This window comes from Mobula birostris, chromosome 8 (assembly GCF_030028105.1).
Source record: "Mobula birostris isolate sMobBir1 chromosome 8, sMobBir1.hap1, whole genome shotgun sequence".
NCBI classification, from domain to species: Eukaryota; Metazoa; Chordata; class Chondrichthyes; order Myliobatiformes; family Myliobatidae; genus Mobula; species Mobula birostris.
Genome location: NC_092377.1, coordinates 133,602,055 through 133,624,340, shown reverse-complemented (window position 1 = coordinate 133,624,340; position 22,286 = coordinate 133,602,055). Strand labels below are relative to the sequence as shown.

Here is a 22,286-nt window from a genome sequence, read left to right as displayed (position 1 = left end):
TGATCCCCCAGCGCCGTTCCAGTCTCTGATCCCCCAGCGCCGTTCCAGTCTCTGATCCCCCAGCGCCGTTCCAGTCTCTGATCCCCCAGCGCCGTTCCAGTCTCTGATCCCCCAGCGCCGTTCCAGTCTCTGATCCCCCAGCGCCGTTCCAGTCTCTGATCCCCCAGCGCCGTTCCAGTCTCTGATCCCCCAGCGCCGTTCCAGTCTCTGATCCCCCAGCGCCGTTCCAGTCTCTGATCCCCCAGCGCCGTTCCAGTCTCTGATCCCCCAGCGCCGTTCCAGTCTCTGATCCCCCAGCGCCGTTCCAGTCTCTGATCCCCCAGCGCCGTTCCAGTCTCTGATCGCCCAGCGCCGTTCCAGTCTCTGATCGCCCAGCGCCGTTCCAGTCTCTGATCGCCCAGCGCCGTTCCAGTCTCTGATCGCCCAGCGCCGTTCCAGTCTCTGATCGCCCAGCGCCGTTCCAGTCTCTGATCGCCCAGCGCCGTTCCAGTCTCTGATCGCCCAGCGCCGTTCCAGTCTCTGATCGCCCAGCGCCGTTCCAGTCTCTTCCCCACCACAATTCCAGTCTATTCCCCCCACCACCGTTCCAGTCTGTTCCCCCACCACCATCCCAGTCTGTTCTCCCACCACCATTCCAGTCTGTTCCCCCACCATCACCTTCCCACATCTGTTCCACCCCCACAACACTTCCTGGTCTGTTCCCGTCCCATCTTCTCGCCCTGATCTCTTCCTCTCCACCCCATCCTCTGCGTAACCCTGTACCTTACTACCAATAGGTATATTCTTTCCTGCCACCACCCCGCCCCCCCCCACCTCTCTTGCCAGCCTTCCCTTTCTCACAATCCCTCCAGCAGCCCTGTGCACCATACTCGCCCATCTACCTGCGGCACCACCTGTCTCTATTTCTGACTTGCTTCAGAAGCCAAAGTGGCTGGGGTAGGGAATCACTCCTCCGGCCCCATGAGTACAACTGTCCAGCGTTGGCAATAATTTGTGATGGCAGGTCTCGACCTCTGCAAGTTTGGAGGGTTTGTGAGGAGGGTGATAGGCAAAGTGAGGAAACCCCTGTGACCTGGAGTTACAGGCACAGGTTAGCACTCAGTCCCCCTCAGACAAGGTCAGCTTGTAACAACAAGTAAAACGTAAAGAGAAGTAAGGCAAATAACAATGACTAGACCTCATGCTCCCCTCCCCCTTCCATTGCAAGCTAGTTCTGGTTAGATAAGGGAATTTTATCGCGGACAGTTGCTGTCACAGCATCACAGACAAAGAAACTGCAGAAGAGCAGGAGCAGCTGAATGCAGCAGGTAATTATACAGAAATCGTTCAACTGTACAGAGCTGTGAATTATTGAAAATCTACTGAAAATTTACAAACAGAATTAGGATTAGGTTTATTGTCACTGAAATCTGTTGTTTTGAGGCAACAGTACAGTGCAGGAATCACAAATTACGATAAGGCACAATAAAATAGTAGTGCAAAAGAGGAATAGTGAGGGAGTGATGAGAAGAAGGCATGTCCCAGCTGGCGAAGATCCTTAATGATGGATGCCGCCCTCTTGAGGCACCACCATTGCAAGGTATCCTTGATAGTGAGGTGGCTTGCGCTCATGATGCAGCAGGTAATTACACAAACATATAAGCAAACATGAAGGAAGTTAAACTACAAGGAAAATAACAATTTAAATTTTAATTTAGATCCAAAACCAACTGTGTCCTGCAGAGAGTGGCAGCCTTCCACAATCTGCAGACCCTACTCTGTGCTGGCCAGACAGACTGTAGCTCATGACAACGCCATCCAAGACTTTGATAGCAAGTTTCGCAGCTGTGCAGAGCCACTGCCTGCCGGGTATACCCCGGCTATTCCGATAGCAAGTCCCATGCTAGCCGACAGGATGAGGTTGCACAGCAGTACCACTGCCTGCAGGTTCCCCTCCTGACTTGGATGTGTATATCTGTAGAAGCTCTCCCCACCAGCAATTTCACTACAGGAATTCGGCCAATCCCAATTCCCCTCCAACACCTTCTCGGGGTGGGGGGGGGGTAGTTAGGGATGGGTGATAACTTGTGGAGTTATTTTCAGGGGAATGTCTTCACACAGGGTGATGCGAGTGTAGAATGAGCTGACAGCAGATGTGGGTTCAATTGTAATGTTCAAAATAAGTTTGGATAGGTGCATGATTGGAAGGGGCAATGAGGGCTATGGTTCACATGCATGTAGATGAATCTAGGCAGAAAATACAGGTCAGTATTGAGTAGATGGACTGAAGGGCCTGTTACTGTGCTGTAGTACTCTATGACAGTGGTCCCCAACCTCCGGGCCGCGAAGCATGCAGGGGTGCAGCGGTAGCTGGAACATACCCAGCACATCTTTAAGAAAAAAGCCGAAATAAACAAGCTGATTAATTAGGTACCGCTCGGCACGTAAACGTTGGCTCAGATCAGAGGCGATTGCCGATTTCACTTGCTCTACACAATCAGCAATCACCTCTGATCTGTGCCGATATTTACGTGTCGGGCCGCACCTAATTAGTTAGCTTGTTTATTTCGGCATTTTTCATGAAGATGTGCTGGGTGCATTCCGGCCACCGCTGCACCCCTGCATGCTTCGCGGCCCAGAGGTTGGAGACCACTGCTCTATGACTTTATAACTTCTGGCCTTGCCAGTCGTGCCCGCAGCCTGCCACACACAGGGGTGGACAGTAATGTGATGAGTTAACAAGGCAGTGGAGCAGGTGGCAGAGACTGGGTTGGACGTGGGGGTGGGGGCAGAGTAATGATGAGATGTCTAACAAAGAAGGCACTACAGAAAAGCGATAGGGACCACCAGACAGAGAAGCAGGAAAAGGTAGTACACAAGTCCCTTGTGGACATTCCATAAAGGTAAGGTATTGCATCTGGGGAGACCAGACCAGGGTACGACTTGTACCATGAATGGTAGAGTTCTGGGAAGTGTTACGGAGTGGAGTGTTCTTGAAGTGCAGTTATCTAGTTTTCTGTATGTGGCTTTGCAGGTAGACGGGTTGGTGAGGTAGGCATCTGGCACTCTGGTCTTCATCAGTCAGAGTACTGAGTACAGGAGTTGAAAAGTTACATTACAGTTATGTAAGACAGTGAGGCCACCATCTGCAGACCCTGCTCTGTGCTGGCCAGGCTGATTGTAGCTCATGACGACACCATCCAAGACTTTGACAGCCAGTCTCAAACTTGGGAGTTTTGTGTACAGTTCTGGATACCCCGTTGTATTAAAGATGTTAATAAACTAGAAAGTTTGCACAGTAGATTTATCAGAATGTTTCCTGGACTTGGGATTCTGATTTGCAAGGAGAGGTTGTGTAGATTAGGATTTTGTTCCTTGGAACGCAAGAAATTGAGGAGTGAATCCTGGTAGTGGTGTGTAGGATCATGAAGAGCACAGACAGGGTGAATGCACATTGTCTTCTTCCTGGGAAGGTGGGTGTTAAAATCAAGAGGGTATAGGTGTAAGATCAGAGTTTAGAGATTTAAAAGGGATATCAGGAGCAACTTCTTCATGCAAAGGAAAGAGCTGCCACAAATAATGGTTGAGAAGGGCATGTTAGCAACAGTTAAAAGCCATCTAGATGAGAAGACTTTTAAAGGGCTGTGGGTCATACATGGGTAGATAGGACCAACGAACTCAGCATGGATAATTTGGGCCAAAGTGCCTTCCTCCATGTTGTATATCTTTCTGACTCTCAAACAGATGTATTTTGTTGGATACTGTTGTGGGTATGGTCACTCAAGCAAACAGCGACAACCAGGATGGCTGTGTTCAACATGAGGGCAGGATAAAGCCCTGAAGGTCTTTGTTAACAGGGACTTGATTGTTAAGGGGTACAGATAGACAGTTCTGTGGCCACAATCAGGAATCCAAGTACATTGCCTCCCTGGTGCCAGGATCAGGGATGTATCAGGGTGGCTGCAGGACTTTCTGAAGGGACAGGGTGAACAACCAGCTAGTACCAATGAGGTGAATTGCCACAGGAATCTCAGCAGGGGCAAAATGAAAAAGAGGATCTCAGAGGTCATGCTGCTATGTGTTAGTGAAGCGCAGGAACAGGAGAACATGGGACCAAAAAGGTGATAGATAGGGAGGTTTTCAACGGTCAGGGGAATGGGCAGTCATTGTTTTGGGTTCAGACCCTTTGTATGGTTTGGGCCTCACAGAGTCCTGATGAAGGGTCTTGGCTCAAAACATCGACTGTTTATTCCCCTCCATAGATGCTGCCTGACCTGCTGAGTTCCTCCAGCATTTTGTGCGTGTTGCTCAAGATTTCCATCACACGCAGGATCTCTTGTGTCACAGGTAGGGCAGGTTTCTGATTTCTGGGACTCTGGGGCTGGTGAGTAATGGGTTACGTGCAGTGATTTGGACGGGACAGAATCTATGGTCCATACCAAAGTGATGTACTGATACTTTTAGGGAGGGTTTAAACGAATCGCAGGGAGTGGGGAGGCTGTGGAGGAGGCGAGAGTAAAAACTAAAGATGGGAAAGTGAAAAGCAAGAGGGAGACGCACAAGACTGCAGCTGAATCAGAATCGGGTATATTTTCACTGACATTTGACATAACATTTGTTTTGTAGCAGAAATACAGTGCAAGACATTTATAATTACCATAAGTTACTATAAAAAGTGCAGAGGAGGAAGAGTGAGATGGTGTTCATGGACATTTCAGAAATCTGATAGCACAGGGGAAGATGCTGTCCCTGAATCATTGAGTGTGGATTTTCAAGCATCTGTACCTTTTTCCCAGAGGTAGTAATGAGAAGAGCTCATATCCCAGATGATGAGAATTTTATATCAAAGTGCATTGAGCAAGGATTAAGTAAATCAATAACAATGTAGAATAAATTGTAAAAGCTCCCGAAAAAGTGCAAGATCATAGTGAGGTAGATTGTGAGGCCAAAAGTCCATTTTACTATAAAAGAGGGAAGTTCAAGAATCTGATAACTGCAGGGTAGAAGCTGTTCTTGAGCTTGGTGGTATGTGCCTTTAGGCTTTTGTTTCTTCTGCCCGGTGAGAGAGGGGAGAAGAGAGAATAAACACAAAATTCTGCAAATGTTGGAAATCTTGAGCAAATGTACAAAACACTGGTGGAACTCAGCAAGTCAGGCAGCATCTGTGGTCAATGGTTCTCAGCCTAGACCCTTCATCAGGACTGGAAGGGAAGGGGACAGAAGCCTTAATAAGTAGATTGGAGGAGAGGGGAGAATACAAGCTGGCAGGTGATGGGTGAGACTAGTTGAGGGGGAAGATGGGTAGGTAGGGGAAAATGGTTGATGTGAGAAGTTGGGAACTGATAGGTGCAAGAAGTAGAGGGCTAAAGACAGAAGAATCTGATAGGAAAGGACAGTGGACCATGGAAGAAGGGAATAAGGAGGGGAACCAGGGGAAGGTGATGGGGAAGGCAGGAGAGGAGCAGAGAAGGGGTGAGAGGGGATCCAGAATGCAGAATGGAAAAAAGAGGGAGGAGGGAGAAGTTACCAGAGGTTAGAGAAATCAGTGTTGATGCAACCCAGGTGTTGCTCCTCCAACCTGAGTATAGTCTCATTGTAGCAGTAGAGGAAGTCATGGACAGGATATCCCATATGTGACATCAAATTCTCTAACTTCCAACCTCATTGTGGCAGTAGTAATTTCTCACCCCTTCCCTTTCTTACTTTTTCAGTCCTGATGCAGGGTCTCAGCTTGAAATGTCAACTGTTTACTCCCCTCTATAAATGCTGCCTGACAAGAGAGGGAACGTCCGGGTGGGTGCAGTCTTCGATTGTGCTGGGTGCTTTACTGAGGTAGCAAGAAGTATCGATAGAGGCTGTTGAGGTGGGGCTAGTTCCCATGATGTGTTGAGCTGTGCACACGTTTTGGCTTTGTGGACTTGTTAGTTCAGGAACTCATGAGAGAAAGCACACCACTGTGGTGTGAGTACACGTGAGACTGCAGGTGCAGGAATCTGGAACAACAGCCTGCTGGAGGAACTCAGAGCTTTGCATCAAAACTTGACAGTGTAGTTCTTTTCCTTCCATTAGTGTTGGTCAGCCCATTGAATTCCTCTAGCAGAGTGTCCGCTGCTCCTGGATTACTACTGTGCAATGAGGAAAGATTGGTATTGATTGAGGAAGAGTAGTCATAACACGATACTGTTTTTTATTAAAAGAGGGCGAGAGGATTGCTTCTCAAAGTAGGGTCTTGTGAATGAAAATAAAGGAATCTTAATTTTAGAAGGTGGGAATTGGTTATGATAGACTGTGGAATGTTAGTTAAACAATTGATGATGGGATCCAAGGTGTAAAATTCAAAAGTTACATGGATGGCATATCTCTGGTGCAAACAAAAAAGGTGTCTCAATCATGATTTGCCAAAAACTTATGGAAAGAATTAATTCAAGGAAGGCCAGTAGAAAGCAAGCCCGAGGATTGTGATCAGTTCAGAAAAAAGGATAAACTGATTGAGAAGGAAGATACAGTACAAGAGTAAGTTTGCAGAGAGCATAGGCTGTATCACAGCTCAATGTTTATAATATGTGGAGAGACAAAAAAAATTAGTGAAGACAAACATCACTGCCTTACCGTCAGATCCTTGGGGATTAACTGTGGGGAGGAAGGGAATGGGAGAATTCATCGGTTGTGTGCGTGGGTCCAACTTGTGTCAAGCCTAACTTCCCAAAAGAAAAATTGGGTTCAAAGGGTCCAGTGAGGTGGTGGTGGGGGGGAAGCTGAAGCAAATCTGTGTTTGTAGGTGAAATCTACAGGGCTCCAGAGTACGTCAGGATATGGCGCTAGAAATAGTCGATGCATTGGTTATTTTCCAATGTTCTTACATTTCCAATGGATTAGAAAGCAGCTAATGTAACCTTGGTAAGAAAAGAGAGAATTATTGGCCTGATTATCCTAACGAAAGGTAGTGAAATTGCTAGAGTTCACAGTAAATGAGGCAGTTGAAGAGCAAAGTGCAGAGATTTACAAGGATGCTGTCAGGACTTGGCCTGAGTTATAGGGAGGGAATTGGTACACTATAACTTTAAAGATTTAAGATTGTTGAATGTCCCGTACACAGTATAAAGGAGAACTAAGTAATTGTTACTCTGGATCAGATACAGCATAAAAAAACACAATAAGATAAAGGATGCAATAATAAAAAAAATAATAAATATAAATACATAGCTTGTTGTACATCCATGAAGTGATGCTAGACACACCAGTGTCTGTACACAAGGTGGCTGACAGGAAATTATAAAGTAACAGTGGCAAGGAGTTTATTCCTTAGAATGCAAGAAATTAGGGATGAGCTTAAAGAGATCATGAGGGGTGTACATAGATATAGTGCACTTGGTCTTTTCACAGGCAAGAGGGCTTAAGTTTAACATGAGATGGGAAAGATTTGAATGGGATCTGGGGGGCAACTTTTTCACCCAGAGGGTTGTCCATATGTGGAATAAGCTGCAAGGAAAGGTGCTTGAGGCTGGTACAATTACAAGACATTTGGACCGGTAAATGGACAGGAATAGTTTGGAGGGATATGGGTCAAGTGCTTCTAGATTAGTTGGTCAACAAGGATGAGTTAGGCCATAAGGGCCTCTTTCCCTGCTATATGACTCTGACAGGAGTCAACGTGAAAGGGAAGTTCTCAACAAAACTTCTGGAATGTTTTGAGGTTGCAACTGACAGGGTAGACGGGAGAGAACCAGTGTATTCAGTGGTGTATTTAGGCTTTCGGAGTGCAAGGTCCCACATAAGGATGAGTGTGCAAAACTAGAATGGGGAACTGCTGTAACTGACAGAACCTGGTGACTGACTGTCAGCGGCACAGCTTGGACTCAACAGGTCATCGGGAGTATGACAGTGTCTCAGCACCATCCTGGTGCTGTAATGACCTGGGTTGCTGGAGTGAGCTAACAGGACAAGATATCTTAATGTGAGTGTATGTTGATTGCAGTGCGAAGCAGCTGGTGAAGGGTGAACCCAATGTATCATACATCTGCTCCCGATATTACCGAGCACCAGAGCTCATCTTTGGAGCTACAGACTACACATCCAATATCGGTGAGTGACCGCTGGGCAGACCCGGTGAGGAGAAACTGTGCCAGAGACACAGAGACTATGCTGTCCCACAGAGATGGAGGAGACAGAGAGAGTTGTCCCAGAGAAAGTGGGGGGGTGGGAGAGATGTCCGAAGAGAGGAGGAGAAGAAGAAGAGAGAGCTATCCCAGGCAGAGAGAGGGAGAACTATCCCGAGGAGGGTAGGGAAGGAGAGCCATAGAGTAGAGGAAAAGAGCTGTCTCGGGGAGAGAGAGAGAAGAGAGCCGTCCAGGAGAAGAGATGCAGTGGGAGGGAGGAATGAAATAACCCTGAGAGTGAGGGAGGGATGGAGAGAGACAACCTGGAAAGAGAGGGAGCATGGGACAGAACCGACCAAGAGCGAGAGGGGGAGAAGGGGGAGTGGAAAGATGGGTCAGAGAGAGACAGAGATGTGTGTATATATATATATATATATATATATACACACATACATCCCAGAGAAAAGAGTCAGTGGGAAGGGGGAGGGCAGATGTCCCAGAGAGGAAGGGGGGGAGGGGAGACATCCTGGTGAGGAAGGGTGGGCACGTCCCAGAGAGGAAGGGGGTGGGGGAGACGTCCTGGAGAGGAAGGAGATGGGTGGGGGGGAATGTCCCGGTGAGGAAGGGGGTGGAGGGGGAGACTTCCTGGAGTGGAAGGGGGTGGGGGGGGGAGACGTCCTGGAGAGGAAGGAGATGGGTGGGGGGGAATGTCCCGGTGAGGAAGGGGGTGGAGGGGGAGACTTCCTGGAGAGGAAGGGGGTGGGGGGGAGACGTCCTGGAGAGGAAAGGAGTGGGGGGGGAGATGTCCCGGTGAGGCAGGGGGTGGGGGAGGGAGATGTCCTGGAGAGGAAGGGGGTGGGGGGGGGGGAGAGACGTCCCAGAGAGGGAGGGTGGGAGATGTCCCAGAGAGGAAGTGGGGAGAAATGTCCTGGAGAGGAAGGGGGTGGAGGGGAGACTTCCCAGAGAGGAAGGGTGGGAGACGTCCTGGAGAGGAATGGGGGGGAGATGTCCCGGCGAGGAAGTGGGGAGAAACGTCCTGGAGAGGAAGGGGTGGGGGGGAGGCTTTCTGGAGAGGAAGGGTGGGCTAGGTGGGGTGGGGAGATGTCCCGGAGAGGAAAGGGGGGTGGGAGGGGGAGACGTCCCGGAGAGGAAGGGGTTGGGGGGGGGGGTGACGTCCCGGAGAGGCAGGGTGGACTGGGTGGGGTGGGGGAGATGTCCCGGAGAGGAATGGGGTTGGGGGGGAGGGGGGATGGACATCCCAGAGAGGGAGGGGGTGGAGGGGGGGAGGCGTCCCGGAGAGGAAGGGGGTGGGGGGGGAGGAGGTGGGGGTTGGGTACGCGTCCCGGAGAGGAAGGGGGTGGGGGGGGAGAGAGGTTCTGGAGAGGAAGTGGGTGGGGGGGGAGACATCCCGGAGGGGGAGGGGGTGGAGGGGGGAGACGTCCTGGAGAGGGAGGGGAAATGTCCCAGAGAGAAAGGGGGTGAGGGTGGGGGGAGATGTGCCGGAGAGGGACAGGGGAAGAAAGAAACCGGAGACAATTGTGAATGTCCAACAGAGAGTTTATTGAGAGACGGAAGAGAATTGCCCCAGAGGGAGACAGGAGAGCAGGAGAGAATGGTCCCAGTGAGTGTGAAAGATGGGGGAGAGAGAGAGAGACACACACATACACAGAGGAATTGTCCCGGGGATGGGGGGGAGAGAGAGACGGGGTGAATTGTCTGAGAGAGAGAGAGAGAGAGAGAGAGAGACACACACACACACACACACACACACACACACACACACACACACACACGCACGCACGCACGCGCGGGAATAATCCCAGAGAGATACAGGTGGGTGAGAATGGTTTCAGGGCAAGAGACATGGGAGAGAATGGTTCTGTTAATGCTCAAATGACAAAGACAAGGTTTTCTTTCCCGAATTGTGTTTAGTACATAAAGGCTGCCATCTTCTTACCCACAAATCCTCTCTCACCACCCCCCCCCACCACCCCGCCAGGCATTCCTATAACAGGGGAAGTGCAAATCCCAAACAAATGCTTACATAGCCCAACTATCTCCCATTCTTTTTATGTATATTAAAAAATAGTTTACGAAGTACCAGTTAGATGTCCGTTAGGACTTGGGAATTAGTTCTAACCCTTGATGTTGATACAGTTCTTAACGTACTAGTTGCCTTCACTAAGTGTCTTCAGCAGCACAAGGGACAGTCAGTTGTTCATTTGTAGTTGAATACAGAACATGATGAATTTTCTGTGCTTGGACAAGTTCCTTGATGCTACTTATCTCTAGATGAAGCCTCTTCTCTGTAACTGACTGGGTGGATTTGATGGCATAAACCAGAGTATTTGTCTGTGACACAAGTTATTTGTAGACCGTTCTTCTTTGGGTCACCATGGACAAGCTCAGAGTGGAGTATGGCCAGTTAAATAGCACTGTCAATACCTTCAAACACTGCAAGAGTTTCTACTCAGCATATTACATTCAACTCTTTGGATCCTTTTTGATTGCCAACACAGAGGTGAAATCTTCCCTCTTCTCCCATCGGTACAATGAAATGTCCCCTTTGAGTACTTCCATCAGGAAGATTTCCAAGTGAGGCTTCATAAAAGGCAACGAGCCTCAGTGAGCCATCTTTTCCAATCTTCAAGACTACTTTTTCCAGATTGAATTTTGCACACTATCTTGTTTGCCTCTTGTAAAGTTTCTACTATGGCATTTTTTGTGCTGGATGTCAAGTTGCAGGCATCAAACATGATGTCATGTCTGCTCAGCTTCAGTTTCACTGAGGGGTGCATCCTGTTGTGTGACATGTGAGGATTCCATGCTGATTGCCTGAAGACTCCTTATGTAGCTTTCTTGGTGGAGTTGTACTGTTCCATCAACAGCAAAGATGTATATCCTGATATAGAATCTGTCATATTCCTCCTGTCCAACCTGAAAAGCTGACTTTAGCTGAGGGATGATTGTTGTGGCAAAGTTTTGTGAGTCTCCCCATATGAAGTCATCTATGACAGGCAAGTAAGTCTCATCACATGGTATCCTGAATCTTGACAGTAAAAAAACAGTTGGATCCACTTGTGACATCTTTCCACCAGTTTTCAACATTACTTCCTTGACCTTTTTATTCCAGTAGACTGATGCATCTGCTAGACCATACGCACATTTTTTGAGTTTCCACAGTGTTCCTTCACCTCTGGCTTCAGGCAGGGGTCAAATGTAAATGTCACGTGACGATTCTATTCCCTGTAAGAATGCAGATTTTATGTCCATGCAATGGGGTTGCCAATGCTTTTGACATGTGACTGAGAGAAATAGTCAGAGAGACTCTGATGCATATGTTGGTGAGTCTTTTATGTTCAGTTCCTCAAAACCTCTAGCCGTCAGGTGTGCTTTTGGTGTAATTCCTGTCGGGGTTTCTTTCAAGGTGTACACCTATCTTGCACACTGTCTTTTGGCCAATGTCTCTGACTTCCTCAAACTCTCCATTATTTCTCCAGCTACTGATTTCATCCTGTTTTGCAGATTCAAATGACATGTCCTTAGTTACTAGGATAGCTTCCTCTTGACATTTCTCAGATGGTCCAGCCTGATCTATACTTGGTTCAATATGAAGTCTGTCTACATGTGACAGATCAACTGACCCTGCAGTGCCAGTGACCGTGGCGGGTTCTCTAGGTAATTCAAGTTGTATCCAATTTTGTTTCTCCCAGTGGCTTTGCCTGCTCGCCCTAAGACTTCAGCTTTGTATCAGATACCAGAGTCTAGGTCTACAAATCTCACAGTTTGGTCTGTTTTAAGACTGAAACTTCCATGTTGTCTTTGCTCTTGTGATGACTTCTGTTCAGGCAAGCTGCACTCTCTTCAGCACATTTTCTGCCACTGTGAGCAACTCTGCTGGGTCCTCAGCTGCACTCTCCTTGTCACTGTCTGTGCTATGTGACACTGGATCAGGTAAGTGCACTTCATTTATCGTATCATTCTCCACGGAGTTCTGATGGTCTTCAGTTTGTGATGCTCTCTCTCTTTCTGTACTTCCATGTCTCTCAAATACCACAACTCCACCCTGACCAGTAACAACTCCAGGATGTTTCCATTCTGTACGGACTGCTTCTTTGTAATACACTTCATCCTGCCCCATGGTTTACATCTGTCGGACGGAGCTGTGCCCTTTTGGTGCTCGTCGAATTCTCTCTGAACACTCAGCTTCAGCGAAAGCTGTCCTTGATGCACACTGTGCTGCAATGTTTCCCAACCATTCACTCTTTGTAGTGCCCTCTCAAGCAGGTAGCCTGTTAGCCAGTACAAAGGGAGGCTTTGGATTGTGGCCGAACACAAGCTGACATGAGCCATAGCCACATATATTGTGCATGGTATTCGTTGCCATAAGGGCCCAGTCCAGGGCTGCATTCCAATCACAGCCATTGCTTTTCTTTACCTTCAGCATTATTTCAGTGAGCATTTCATTGTGTCACTCCAGAAGTCCATTACTGCAACATATATGTAAACACGAGGAATTCTGCAGATGGTGGAAATTCAAGCAACACACATCAAAGTTGCTGGTGAACGCAGCAGGCCAGGCAGCATCTCTAGGAAGAGGTACAGTCGACGTTTCGGGCTGAGACCCTTCCTCAGGACTAACTGACGAAGGGTCTTGGCCCAAAACATCGACTGTACCTCTTCTTAGAGATGCTGCCTGGCCTGCTACGTTCACCAGCAACTTTGATGTGTGTTACTGCAATATATATGCTGCTGATGTCTTTGTTTCAATGTTAAAGTTCTCTGCCATATCTCTGAATTCATCAATATTAATTCACCACGATTATTACTGAATACATTCCAAGCTGGGCTATTAATGCTTAATCAGGAATGAATGAAGTTTTTTTTCACCATCTCCGTGGTTCCCTTTGTATTTGCAATACGTGTGAACGCATGAGTGATGAGATACCACACTCCTTGCTCCAGTTCATGTAGGTCTACAGCTACTATTTTATTGTATTCAGATGCTGGTGGTAGACCAACTGCAGGCTTGGGCTTGGGCTTTCCAAACTTTTGGCATGTCTCACAGCTGTCAATTATCTGCTTTAGAATGGAAAAATAATCTGCATCTGGTTGGCGGAGGAACACCTTATATTCCGTCTGGGTAGCCTCCAACCTGATGGCATGAACCTTGACTTCTCTAACTTCTGCTAATGCCCCACCTCCCCCTGGTACACCATCCCTTATTTATTTATATACACACATTTTTTCTCTCTCTGTCTCTCCTTTTTCTCTCTCTGTCCCTCTGACTATACCCCTCGCCCATCCTCTAGGTTTCTCCCCCCCCACCTTTTCCTTCTCCCTGGGCCTCCTGTCCCATGATCCTCTCATATCCCTTTTGCCAATCACCTGTCCAGCTCTTAGCTCCATCCCTCCCCCTCCTGTCTTCTCCTATCATTTTGGATCTCCCCCTCCCCCTCCCACTTTCAAATCTCTTACTAGCTCTTCCTACAGTTAGTCCTGACGAAGGGTCTCGGCCCGAAACGTCGACTGTACCTCTTCCTAGAGATGCTGCTTGGCCTGCTGCATTCACCAGCAACTTTGATGTGTGCTGCATCTTTGTTTCCTGAACTCCTGAGCAGTTTCTGAAGTCTCAATTAAAGCATATCCAAACTGCTTGTGAAGCTTGAGCACGCGTTGCGTTTCTCATCTGGGGTCATGTTCTCTGTGACAGTTGACTCTCAGTAATATCTTCATCCAGAATGTTCACACTGTAGTGTCCAGAGTTGGTGATCTCAAGAGACACTGGTGTTGTCTCCATATCCAGTACTGCCCCCACTTTCTTTAGGGAAGTTTTACTCAAGAGTAATGGAATGTTCACTTGTACCAACTCCATTTCAATGTAAAGTTTTGTCTGCCCTATATTTGCGGGAATTATCAGTCTTTTGATAGAATGCACAATCTTTCTATCTCCAAATTTGAATGCTTTGTGAATGGGTGTGCCTGTGTTCACCAGTTTATGCACTTAATTCTAGTTTAGTTTCTTCCATAGCTTTCAGGCCATTTTCTCCACACTGCATGTGCTTGCTGTAACAATAGCAGATCCTAGAGATTCGATCATAAAAATCTCTGCATTAGTAAGTGATTCCCTTGCAAACAGTGTGATATGGCATTCTTCTACATCTTCAGATTTATTTTCTTCAGTTAGCCGAACTTGTTCGTTTCTGTATGGACATTTTCTTGCCCAGTGGTAAGTACTTTGACAAACTGCACATTTCAGTCCCCTACGGTACTTGTTTAGTGGGTTTGTGCCAGTTAATGGTACACTCGTCTGGTCGCTCTAGGACCTACGCTTGCTGTACTCTCACTTCTGCTCAGTGAAGTATACTGTTTCCTGACTCAAACTAATTCTAACTGTTGGGGGCCTTTTCTCCAAAATCCTCTTCAGTGCCAATTTCATAGATGTAAATGTAAGTTCTGTACATACAGTTAATGCTAGCTGTCTGTTCTTTATGTCTAGACACGTAGGAAGTTCCATTTTGTATTTATGCATGTGACTGTACTTTTGTACAAATTCAATAATATCAACCATATTTCTAGAACTGTATCTGGAAATTTTGTCAAAATCTGTATATGCTTCATAAATCCGATCCTTTTCTTCCTTCAAAAAAACTTGAGTCAAGTGCATTTATTAGCGCATTCATACCGTCATCCTCATTCAGATCTTCCACCAAAATTCCCATGCTGGTCTCTCTCACTCTTCCTAAAAGTGATAGTACAGCTGCAAGGTCCTGCTGCTTCTAGAGCTCCATAACACAAGACCATTTTCCAGTTTCATTTTCCAGCTTTCATAGGCTTGCTCTCATCAAATGCCGGTGGGATCTGATCATTGACAACCAGCCTCTGCTACACTCAGACGACAAAGACAAGATTTTCATTTGTTTGAACAACTTTAAAAATCTGATTACATTTAGTACATAAAGGTTGCCATCTTCTTACCGACAACTCTCCCTCGACCTCGTGCACATGTCCATAATAGGAAAAGAGCACATCCCAACTAAATGCTTGAATAGTCCAAATGAGCAGAGTGCAACAGGTTCCTGGGAGAGGATTGTTCCAATGAGAGATGCAGGAGAGAATTGTCACAGGAGGGGGAAGAGAGCGAGGTGGGAGTGAATTGTCACAGTGAGAGAGAAGGAGAGGGCATGGCGGGAGGGATTTGTCCCTGAGAGAGAGAGGGGGGAGGAGAATTATCCCAGACAGAGGGAGGGGAAGAGAACTGTAATTGCCCCAAAAAAGCGGGGTGGGTTACAGATTTGTTTCAGAGAGCGATGGGAAGGTAGTGAATTGTCCCAAAGAGAGAGTGTGGCGAGAATTGCCCCAGGGGTTGGGGGTGTGTGGAAATTTTTCTGGGGAAAAAGAAAAGGGAGAGAGTTGTCCCAGAGAGAGAGAGAGAGCAGGCAGTAGGCGGTGGGAGTAGGATGAGAGAGAAGGGTGAGTAGGATGGGCGGGGGTAGAATTGACCCAGAGAAGGTGATTGGGCAAATGAGGAGGTGATCTGTCCCAGAGAGAAGAAGATGGACAGAGACCATGGGGACTCACTGATTCTCCTGGGAGGCATTGCTGCAGTCCTGGCGGTAGATCAACTGTGGGGATGTCGGTACTGACAGGCCACCAGCGACTGGCTACCCCATGGAAAGTGGTTTCCTGTCAATAGTCCCTGCCTTTCTCACGGTCTTTGCTGCCATTTTCCTGCCCTCTTTTATTTAGTTTTCTGGATCTTTGTCTCCCTCAGAGGACGGGCTAGTTACTAATACCCATTACAAGCCTCCCGACTCCCACGGCTACCCTGACTATTCTTTGCCCTTCCTCCCTCTTGAGGTTTCTGTTCCATTTTCCCAGTTCTTTTGTCTCTGTTTATTTGGTCTGATGGTGAGCCTTTCTGCCTTGAGTAGCTCCTTCACAAACTGTGGCTTCCCCTCTGCTCTCGGTTTCTCCCCTCCAGGACAGAACAAGGGTGGGAATCCCCAGTGGACTTGCCTTCCACTCCACCAGATTCTGCGCTCAACAGATCATTCTCTGCCAGGTTCAGCAAGGTTCCATCATCGGACACGTCATCTCCCCTTTCAGCATTTCCTGGGGACCATTCCCTGGTTTTCTTTAGGACACTTACCCCTGTAGCCGCAGGCAGTGCAACAGCACATCCCTCCTCAGTACATGGAGCTCAGAAAAATAGAGGGCTATGGGTAACCCTAGGTAATTTCTAAGGTAAGGACATGTTTGGTACAGCTTAGTAAGCTGAAGGGCCTGTATTGTGCTGTAGGTTTTCTATGTTTCTATGTTTCCTGCACCATGTAGAGACCCAAGCAATTGTTCCAGTTGGAACAGTGAATCACTGAGTTCTGATGAAAGGTCTCAGCATGAAACATCAACTGTTTAATCCCCTCCATAGATGCTGCCTGATACGCTGAGTTCCTCCAGCATATTGTATTTGTTTCTCACTTACTCGCCCTGTTGGTTGTGTGGTCTTCTCGCTGCTGTAGGAACCACACACAGATCGGGTTGCCACTTTGAGGAATTCCTGCATTCCATTCACAGGGCTAACTCTGAGCTTCCTGTTCCCTGCCACTTTGATCCCCCAAACCACTCCCACTCAGCAGCCTGTGACCTCCTGCACTCTTACACTGAGAACCAGTGCTGGCTTGAGGAACAGCGTCTCAGCTTGGAGTCTGGACTTAATATTGGAATTGGTTTATTATTGTCACATATACCAAGATGTAGTGAAAAGCTTGTCTTGCATATCGTTCATACAGATCAGATCATTACACAGTGTATTGCGGTAGAACAAGGTAAAACAATAACAATGCAGAATAAAGTGTAATAGCTACAAAGAAAGTGTACATCTTCAGATAACATGATTTCTGTAATAGTTATATACCTATAGGCTCAGCTGTTTTTCTCGTCCATATTTTCTTGTCATCCCTTGGGGAATGAAGGACGTTCCCATCTTGACCTTCCACACATCTTCCAGCTCTTACATTCTCCCTCTCTGACTGTTCCCATTCACTCTCTGACCAGATCACAGCCACTCCATGTGGACTCCCCTGTGTTAACCTCTCAGACGCACCCACGCCCACCTCCACCCGCCCCCATCCTCCCTGCAGCTTCACCATTCCCTTCCTGATCACCTGCCCATCCCTCCACGCCTTCCTCTGGTTCCAGACATCCTTCCCTTTATTCCACGGTCTGCTCTCCTCTCCCATCAGATTCCTCCTCCTTCAGCCCTTTGTCTCTTCCAGCCATTACCTCCCAACTTCTCATATTATTCTGTTTCTCCCCCTCCTCTCTTTCCTGCCATCCCTTTCCCCCAACCTAGATTCACCTGGTCTCACCTATTACCTGCCAGCTCATGCTCCTGCCCCTTCCCCATACTTTTATTCTGGCTTCTGTTCTCTTCCTTTTGAGTCTTGGATCAAGCGTCTCATCCTGAAACATCAACTGTTCATTTCCCTCTTCAGCTGCTGCCTGACAACTGAATTCCTCCAGCCTTTTGTCCAGATTTCTAGCAACCTGCAGTCTCTCTTATGTCTCAGCTTTAACTAGCTTGACTCCTTCCTGGATTTGAGGGTCTCTGACATGAAACGTTGTCTCTTTTGCCCGATCTGCTGCGTAATTCCAGCATTGCCTGTTTTTTTTAATGTGAGGTTTTCAGTAATGCAGACTTACACAATATGAAAACAGGCCTTTCAGCCTGCCTGGCGAGTTAGTCCCAGCTCTCTAAACCTCTCCTATCTGAAGACTTACCCAGTTGGCTTTTAAATGATGCTCATGTGCCCATCTCAACCACAGTTTCCGGCAGTTTGTTCCAAATACCACTCTGGTCTCCGATCTTAAACTTATGCCCTCTTGTCTTTAGTACCTCCCTGGGAAAAAGACTGCTTTTACCCTGTTGTTAACACACCTCTATTAGATCACCCCTCAATTTCCTAAATTCCAGGGCATGAAGTCCTAGTCTGCATAACCCTGCCTTGTAACTCAGGCCCCCGAGTCCAGGCAACATCCTGGTGAATCCTTCTTGTACTGTTTCTAATTTAATAACATCTTTCCTTTAACAGGAACTGTATGTAATTCTCCAAGTGCAGCCCCACCAATGTCTTGTACAACTTTCAGGTAGTTCTTCCAGGTGAGGGAATGCTTCACCTGCGAATCTGTTGGGGTCATCTGTTGTATCCGGTTCTCCCAATGGCTGCCTCCACCACGTTGGTGAGACCCGATATTGATTCAGAGACCGCTTTGTTGACCTCTGCTCCATCTGCCAAAAGTGGAATTTCCCGTGGCCAATCATTTTAATTTCTCTCCCCATTCTTATTCTAGCATGTTGGTCCATGGCCTTTCTTTTTAACCTCGATGAGGCCACTTAGGGTGGAGGAGCAACATCTCATATTTTGTTTAGGTAACCTCCAACCTGATAATATAAACATCGGTTTCTCATTCCAGTAATTTTTTTTTTACTCCCCCCTTCCTCCTCTTCTATTCCCCACACTGACCTCTCCTCACTTCTCCATTACCTCCCTTGGTGCCCCTACTTCTTCCCTTTCTGCCCTGGTCTACTGTCCTCTCCTATCAGATTCCTTCTTCTCCAGCCCTTTACCTTTCCCACCACCTAGTTTCACCTGCCACCTTCAGGCAGTTCTTCCACTCCCGCTACCTTTTTATCCTGTTGTCTCCCCCCGTCCATTCCAGTGCTGAAGAAGAGTCTCGGCCCGAAATGTCAACTATTTATTCATTTCCATAGTTGCTGCCTGACCTGCTGAGTTCCTCCAACATTTTGTGTGTGTTGCTCAGGATTTCCAGCATCTGCAGAATCTTTTGTGTGATATACAATTGCAGCATAACTAATCTCCCATCTCCTACACTCCTCTCTCAACTCTATACTTTTTTTCGGTTTTCAGTGTAAGCCCAGTGTTTTCATACTCCAAGCCTCTCTGTGAATACAAGGATCCGATCTGCTTCATATCCCTGCCATTTGGAGAGATTGCTGCTGACATCACCTGCGCCCTCTCTTCCTACACACCCTTCACCACTGTGCCTCATTCGTATGTGTCCATCTCTACCAACTTTGTGTGTTATTTTGTGGCCACGCTTGTCTCAGATGGTCTATCCTCCTGCCTGTACTGACCCCTGACCTCTTGCTCCCCCTTCCCCACATCCCTCTTCTGTCCACATTGAGAGGGAACCTCAAGTTTGTCACCCACAGTCAAATCATTACTCCATCTCTTCAGCTGCCCAGTTATCAGCAGACACCTCCTCATTGACGTGCAGGTCCTGACCATTTTTCCGTTCCCATTGACAAGTCACTGATCCTACTCTTGTACACAAGAGATTCTGTACATGCTGGAAATCTTGAGCGACACACACAAAATGCTGGAGCAGCTTATTGCTGGAGGTACTCACCACTCCACCCCCCCCCCCCGCCCCCCGTTTCCCACTCTTTTTCTCTTTTCTATTCCCATTCTTGTTTACCCTCTTATTCCTGCCCTCCTACCCTCATGAGCTGCCCATCACTTCCCTGTGGTTCCCCAACTCCTTCCCTTTATTCCATGGCTCATATCAGACTCTTCTTCGGCTCGTTACCTCTTCACCGGTCACCTCCCAGTTTCTCACATCAGCCCCCCCACCTTCCCTCACCTGGTTTCACCCTGTCACCTGCCAGCTTGTATTCCTTCCTCTCTCTTCCCCCCCCTTAGAAACATGGAAACTAGAAACATAGAAAACGTACAGCGTAATACAGGCCCTTTGGCCCACAATGCTGTGCGGAACATGTACTTACTTTAGAAATTACCTGGGTTACCCATAGCCCTCTATTTTTCTTAGCTCCATGTGCCTATCCAGGAGAAGACCCTATTTGTCCAGATTTCCAGCAACTTGCAGTGTCTCTTATGTCTCAGCTTTAACTGGCTTGACTCCTTCCTGGACTTGAGTGTCTGACGTGAAACGTTGTCTCTTTTGCCCGATCTGCTGTGTAATTCCAGCATTACCTGTTTTATTAATGTGAGGTTTTCAGTAATTCAGACTTATACAATATGCCGTTGCCAGCAGCCCATTCCACGCACTCGCCACTCTCTGCATTAAAAAAAACTTACCCCCGTCATCTCCTCTGTAGCTACTTCGAAGCACCTTAAAACTGTGCCCTCTCATGTTAGCTATTTGAGCCCTGGGAAAAAGCCTCTTACTATCCATGCAATCAATGCCTCATCATCTTATACACCTCTATCAGGTCACCTCTCATCCTCTGTCGCTCCAAGGAGAAAAGGCAAAGTTCATTCAACCTATTCCCATAACGTATGCTCCCCATCTTGCACCCTTTCTATAGTTTCCACATCCTTCCTGTAGTGAGGTGACCAGAACTGAGCACAGTACTCCAAGTGTGGTCTGACCAGGGTCCTATATAGCTGTAACATTACCTCTTGACTCTTGAACTCAATCCCACGGTTGATGAAGACCAATACATGGTATGCCTTCTTAACCATAGAGTCAACCTGCACAGCAGCTTTGAGCGTCCTATGGACTCAGACCCCAAGATCCCTCTGATCCTCCACGCTGCCAAGAGTCTTACCTTTAATACTATATTCTTCCATCATATTTGACCTACCAAAATGAACCACCTCACACTTATTTGAGTTGAACTCCATCTGCCAATTCTTAGCCCAGTTTTGCATCCTATCAATGTCCTGCTGTAACCTCTGACAGTCTTCCACACTATCCGCAAATTTACTAACCCATCCCTCCACCTTCTCATCTAGGTCATTTATAAAAATCACGAAGAGAGGGGCCCCAGAACAGATCCCCGAGGCACACCACTGGTCACTGAACTCCATGCAGAATATGACTCATCTACAACCACTCTTTGCCTTCTGTGGGCAAGCCAATTCTGAATCCACAAAGCAATGCCTCCTTACTTTCTCAATAAGCTTTCTGTGGGGTACCTTATCAAATACCTTGCTGAAATCCATATACACTACACCTACTACTCTAACTTCATCAATGTGTTTAGTCACATCCTCAAAAATTTCAGTCAGAATTGTAAGGCACGACCTGCCTTTGACAAAGCCATACTGACTATTCCTAATCATATTATGCCTCTCCAAATGTTCATAAATCCTGCGTCTCCGGATCTTCTCCATCAACTTAGGAACCACTGAAGTAAGACTCACTGGTCTATAATTTCCTGAACTATCTCTACGTCCTTCCTTGAATAAGAGAGCAACATCTGCAACCCTCCAATCCTCTGGAACCTCTCCTGTCCCCATTGATGGTGCAAAGATCATTGCCAGTGGCTCAGCAATCTCCTCCGCCTCCCACAGTTGCCTGGGGTATACCTTGCCTGGTCCCAGTGTCTTACCCAACTTGATGCTTTCCAAAAGCTCCGACACATCCTCTTTCTTAATGCCTATATGCTCAAGCTTTTCAGTCCACTGCAAGTCATCTCTGCAATCACCAAGCTGCTTTTCCGTAGTGAATACTGAGGCAAAGTATTCATTAAGTACCTCTGCAGTCTCCTCCGGTTCCATACACACTTTTCCACTGTCACACTCGATTGGTCCTATTCTCTCATATCTTATCCTCTTGCTCTTCACCTACTTGTAGGATGTCGTGGGGTTTTCCTTAATCCTGCTCACCAAGGCCTTCTCATGGCCCCTTCTGGCTCTCCTAATTTTATTCTTAAGCTCCTTCCTGCTAGTCTTATAATTTTCTAAATCTCTTATCATTACCTAGTTTTTTGAACCTTTCGTAAGCTTTTCTTTTCCTCTTGACTAGATTTTCAACAGTCTTTGTACACCATGCTTCCTGTACCCTGCCATCCTTTCCCTGTCGCATTGGAACCAATTTCCCCCGGGATCAATAAAGTATGACTATGACTAGGAACGTACCTATGCAGAACACCATGCATGTATACCCTGAACATTTGCCACATTTCCCTGAGAGCACCTGCTCCCAACTTATACTTCCAAGTTCCTGCCTGATAGCTTCATATTTCCCCTTACTCCAATTAAATGTTTTCCTAACTTGTCTGCTCCTATCCCTCTCCAGTGCTATGATAAAGGAGATAGAATTGTGATCACTGTCTCCAAAATGCTGTCCCACTGAGAGACCTGACACCTAACCAGGTTCATTTTCCAATACCAGATCAAGTACAGTCTCTCCTCTTATAGGCTTATCTACATATTGTGT

General features: G+C 47.3%; 1 protein-coding gene across 1 annotated transcript in view; it reads left to right on the top strand.

The window, feature by feature from the left end:
- The window catches only part of LOC140201725 (glycogen synthase kinase-3 beta-like), a 73,856-nt gene that overhangs the window by 27,691 nt on the left and 23,879 nt on the right, over positions 1-22,286 (top strand). The window contains exon 6 of the mRNA XM_072266305.1: positions 7,955-8,061. Coding sequence (XP_072122406.1) covers positions 7,955-8,061 — 107 coding nt within the window. The remainder of the gene's footprint in view (positions 1-7,954; positions 8,062-22,286) is intronic.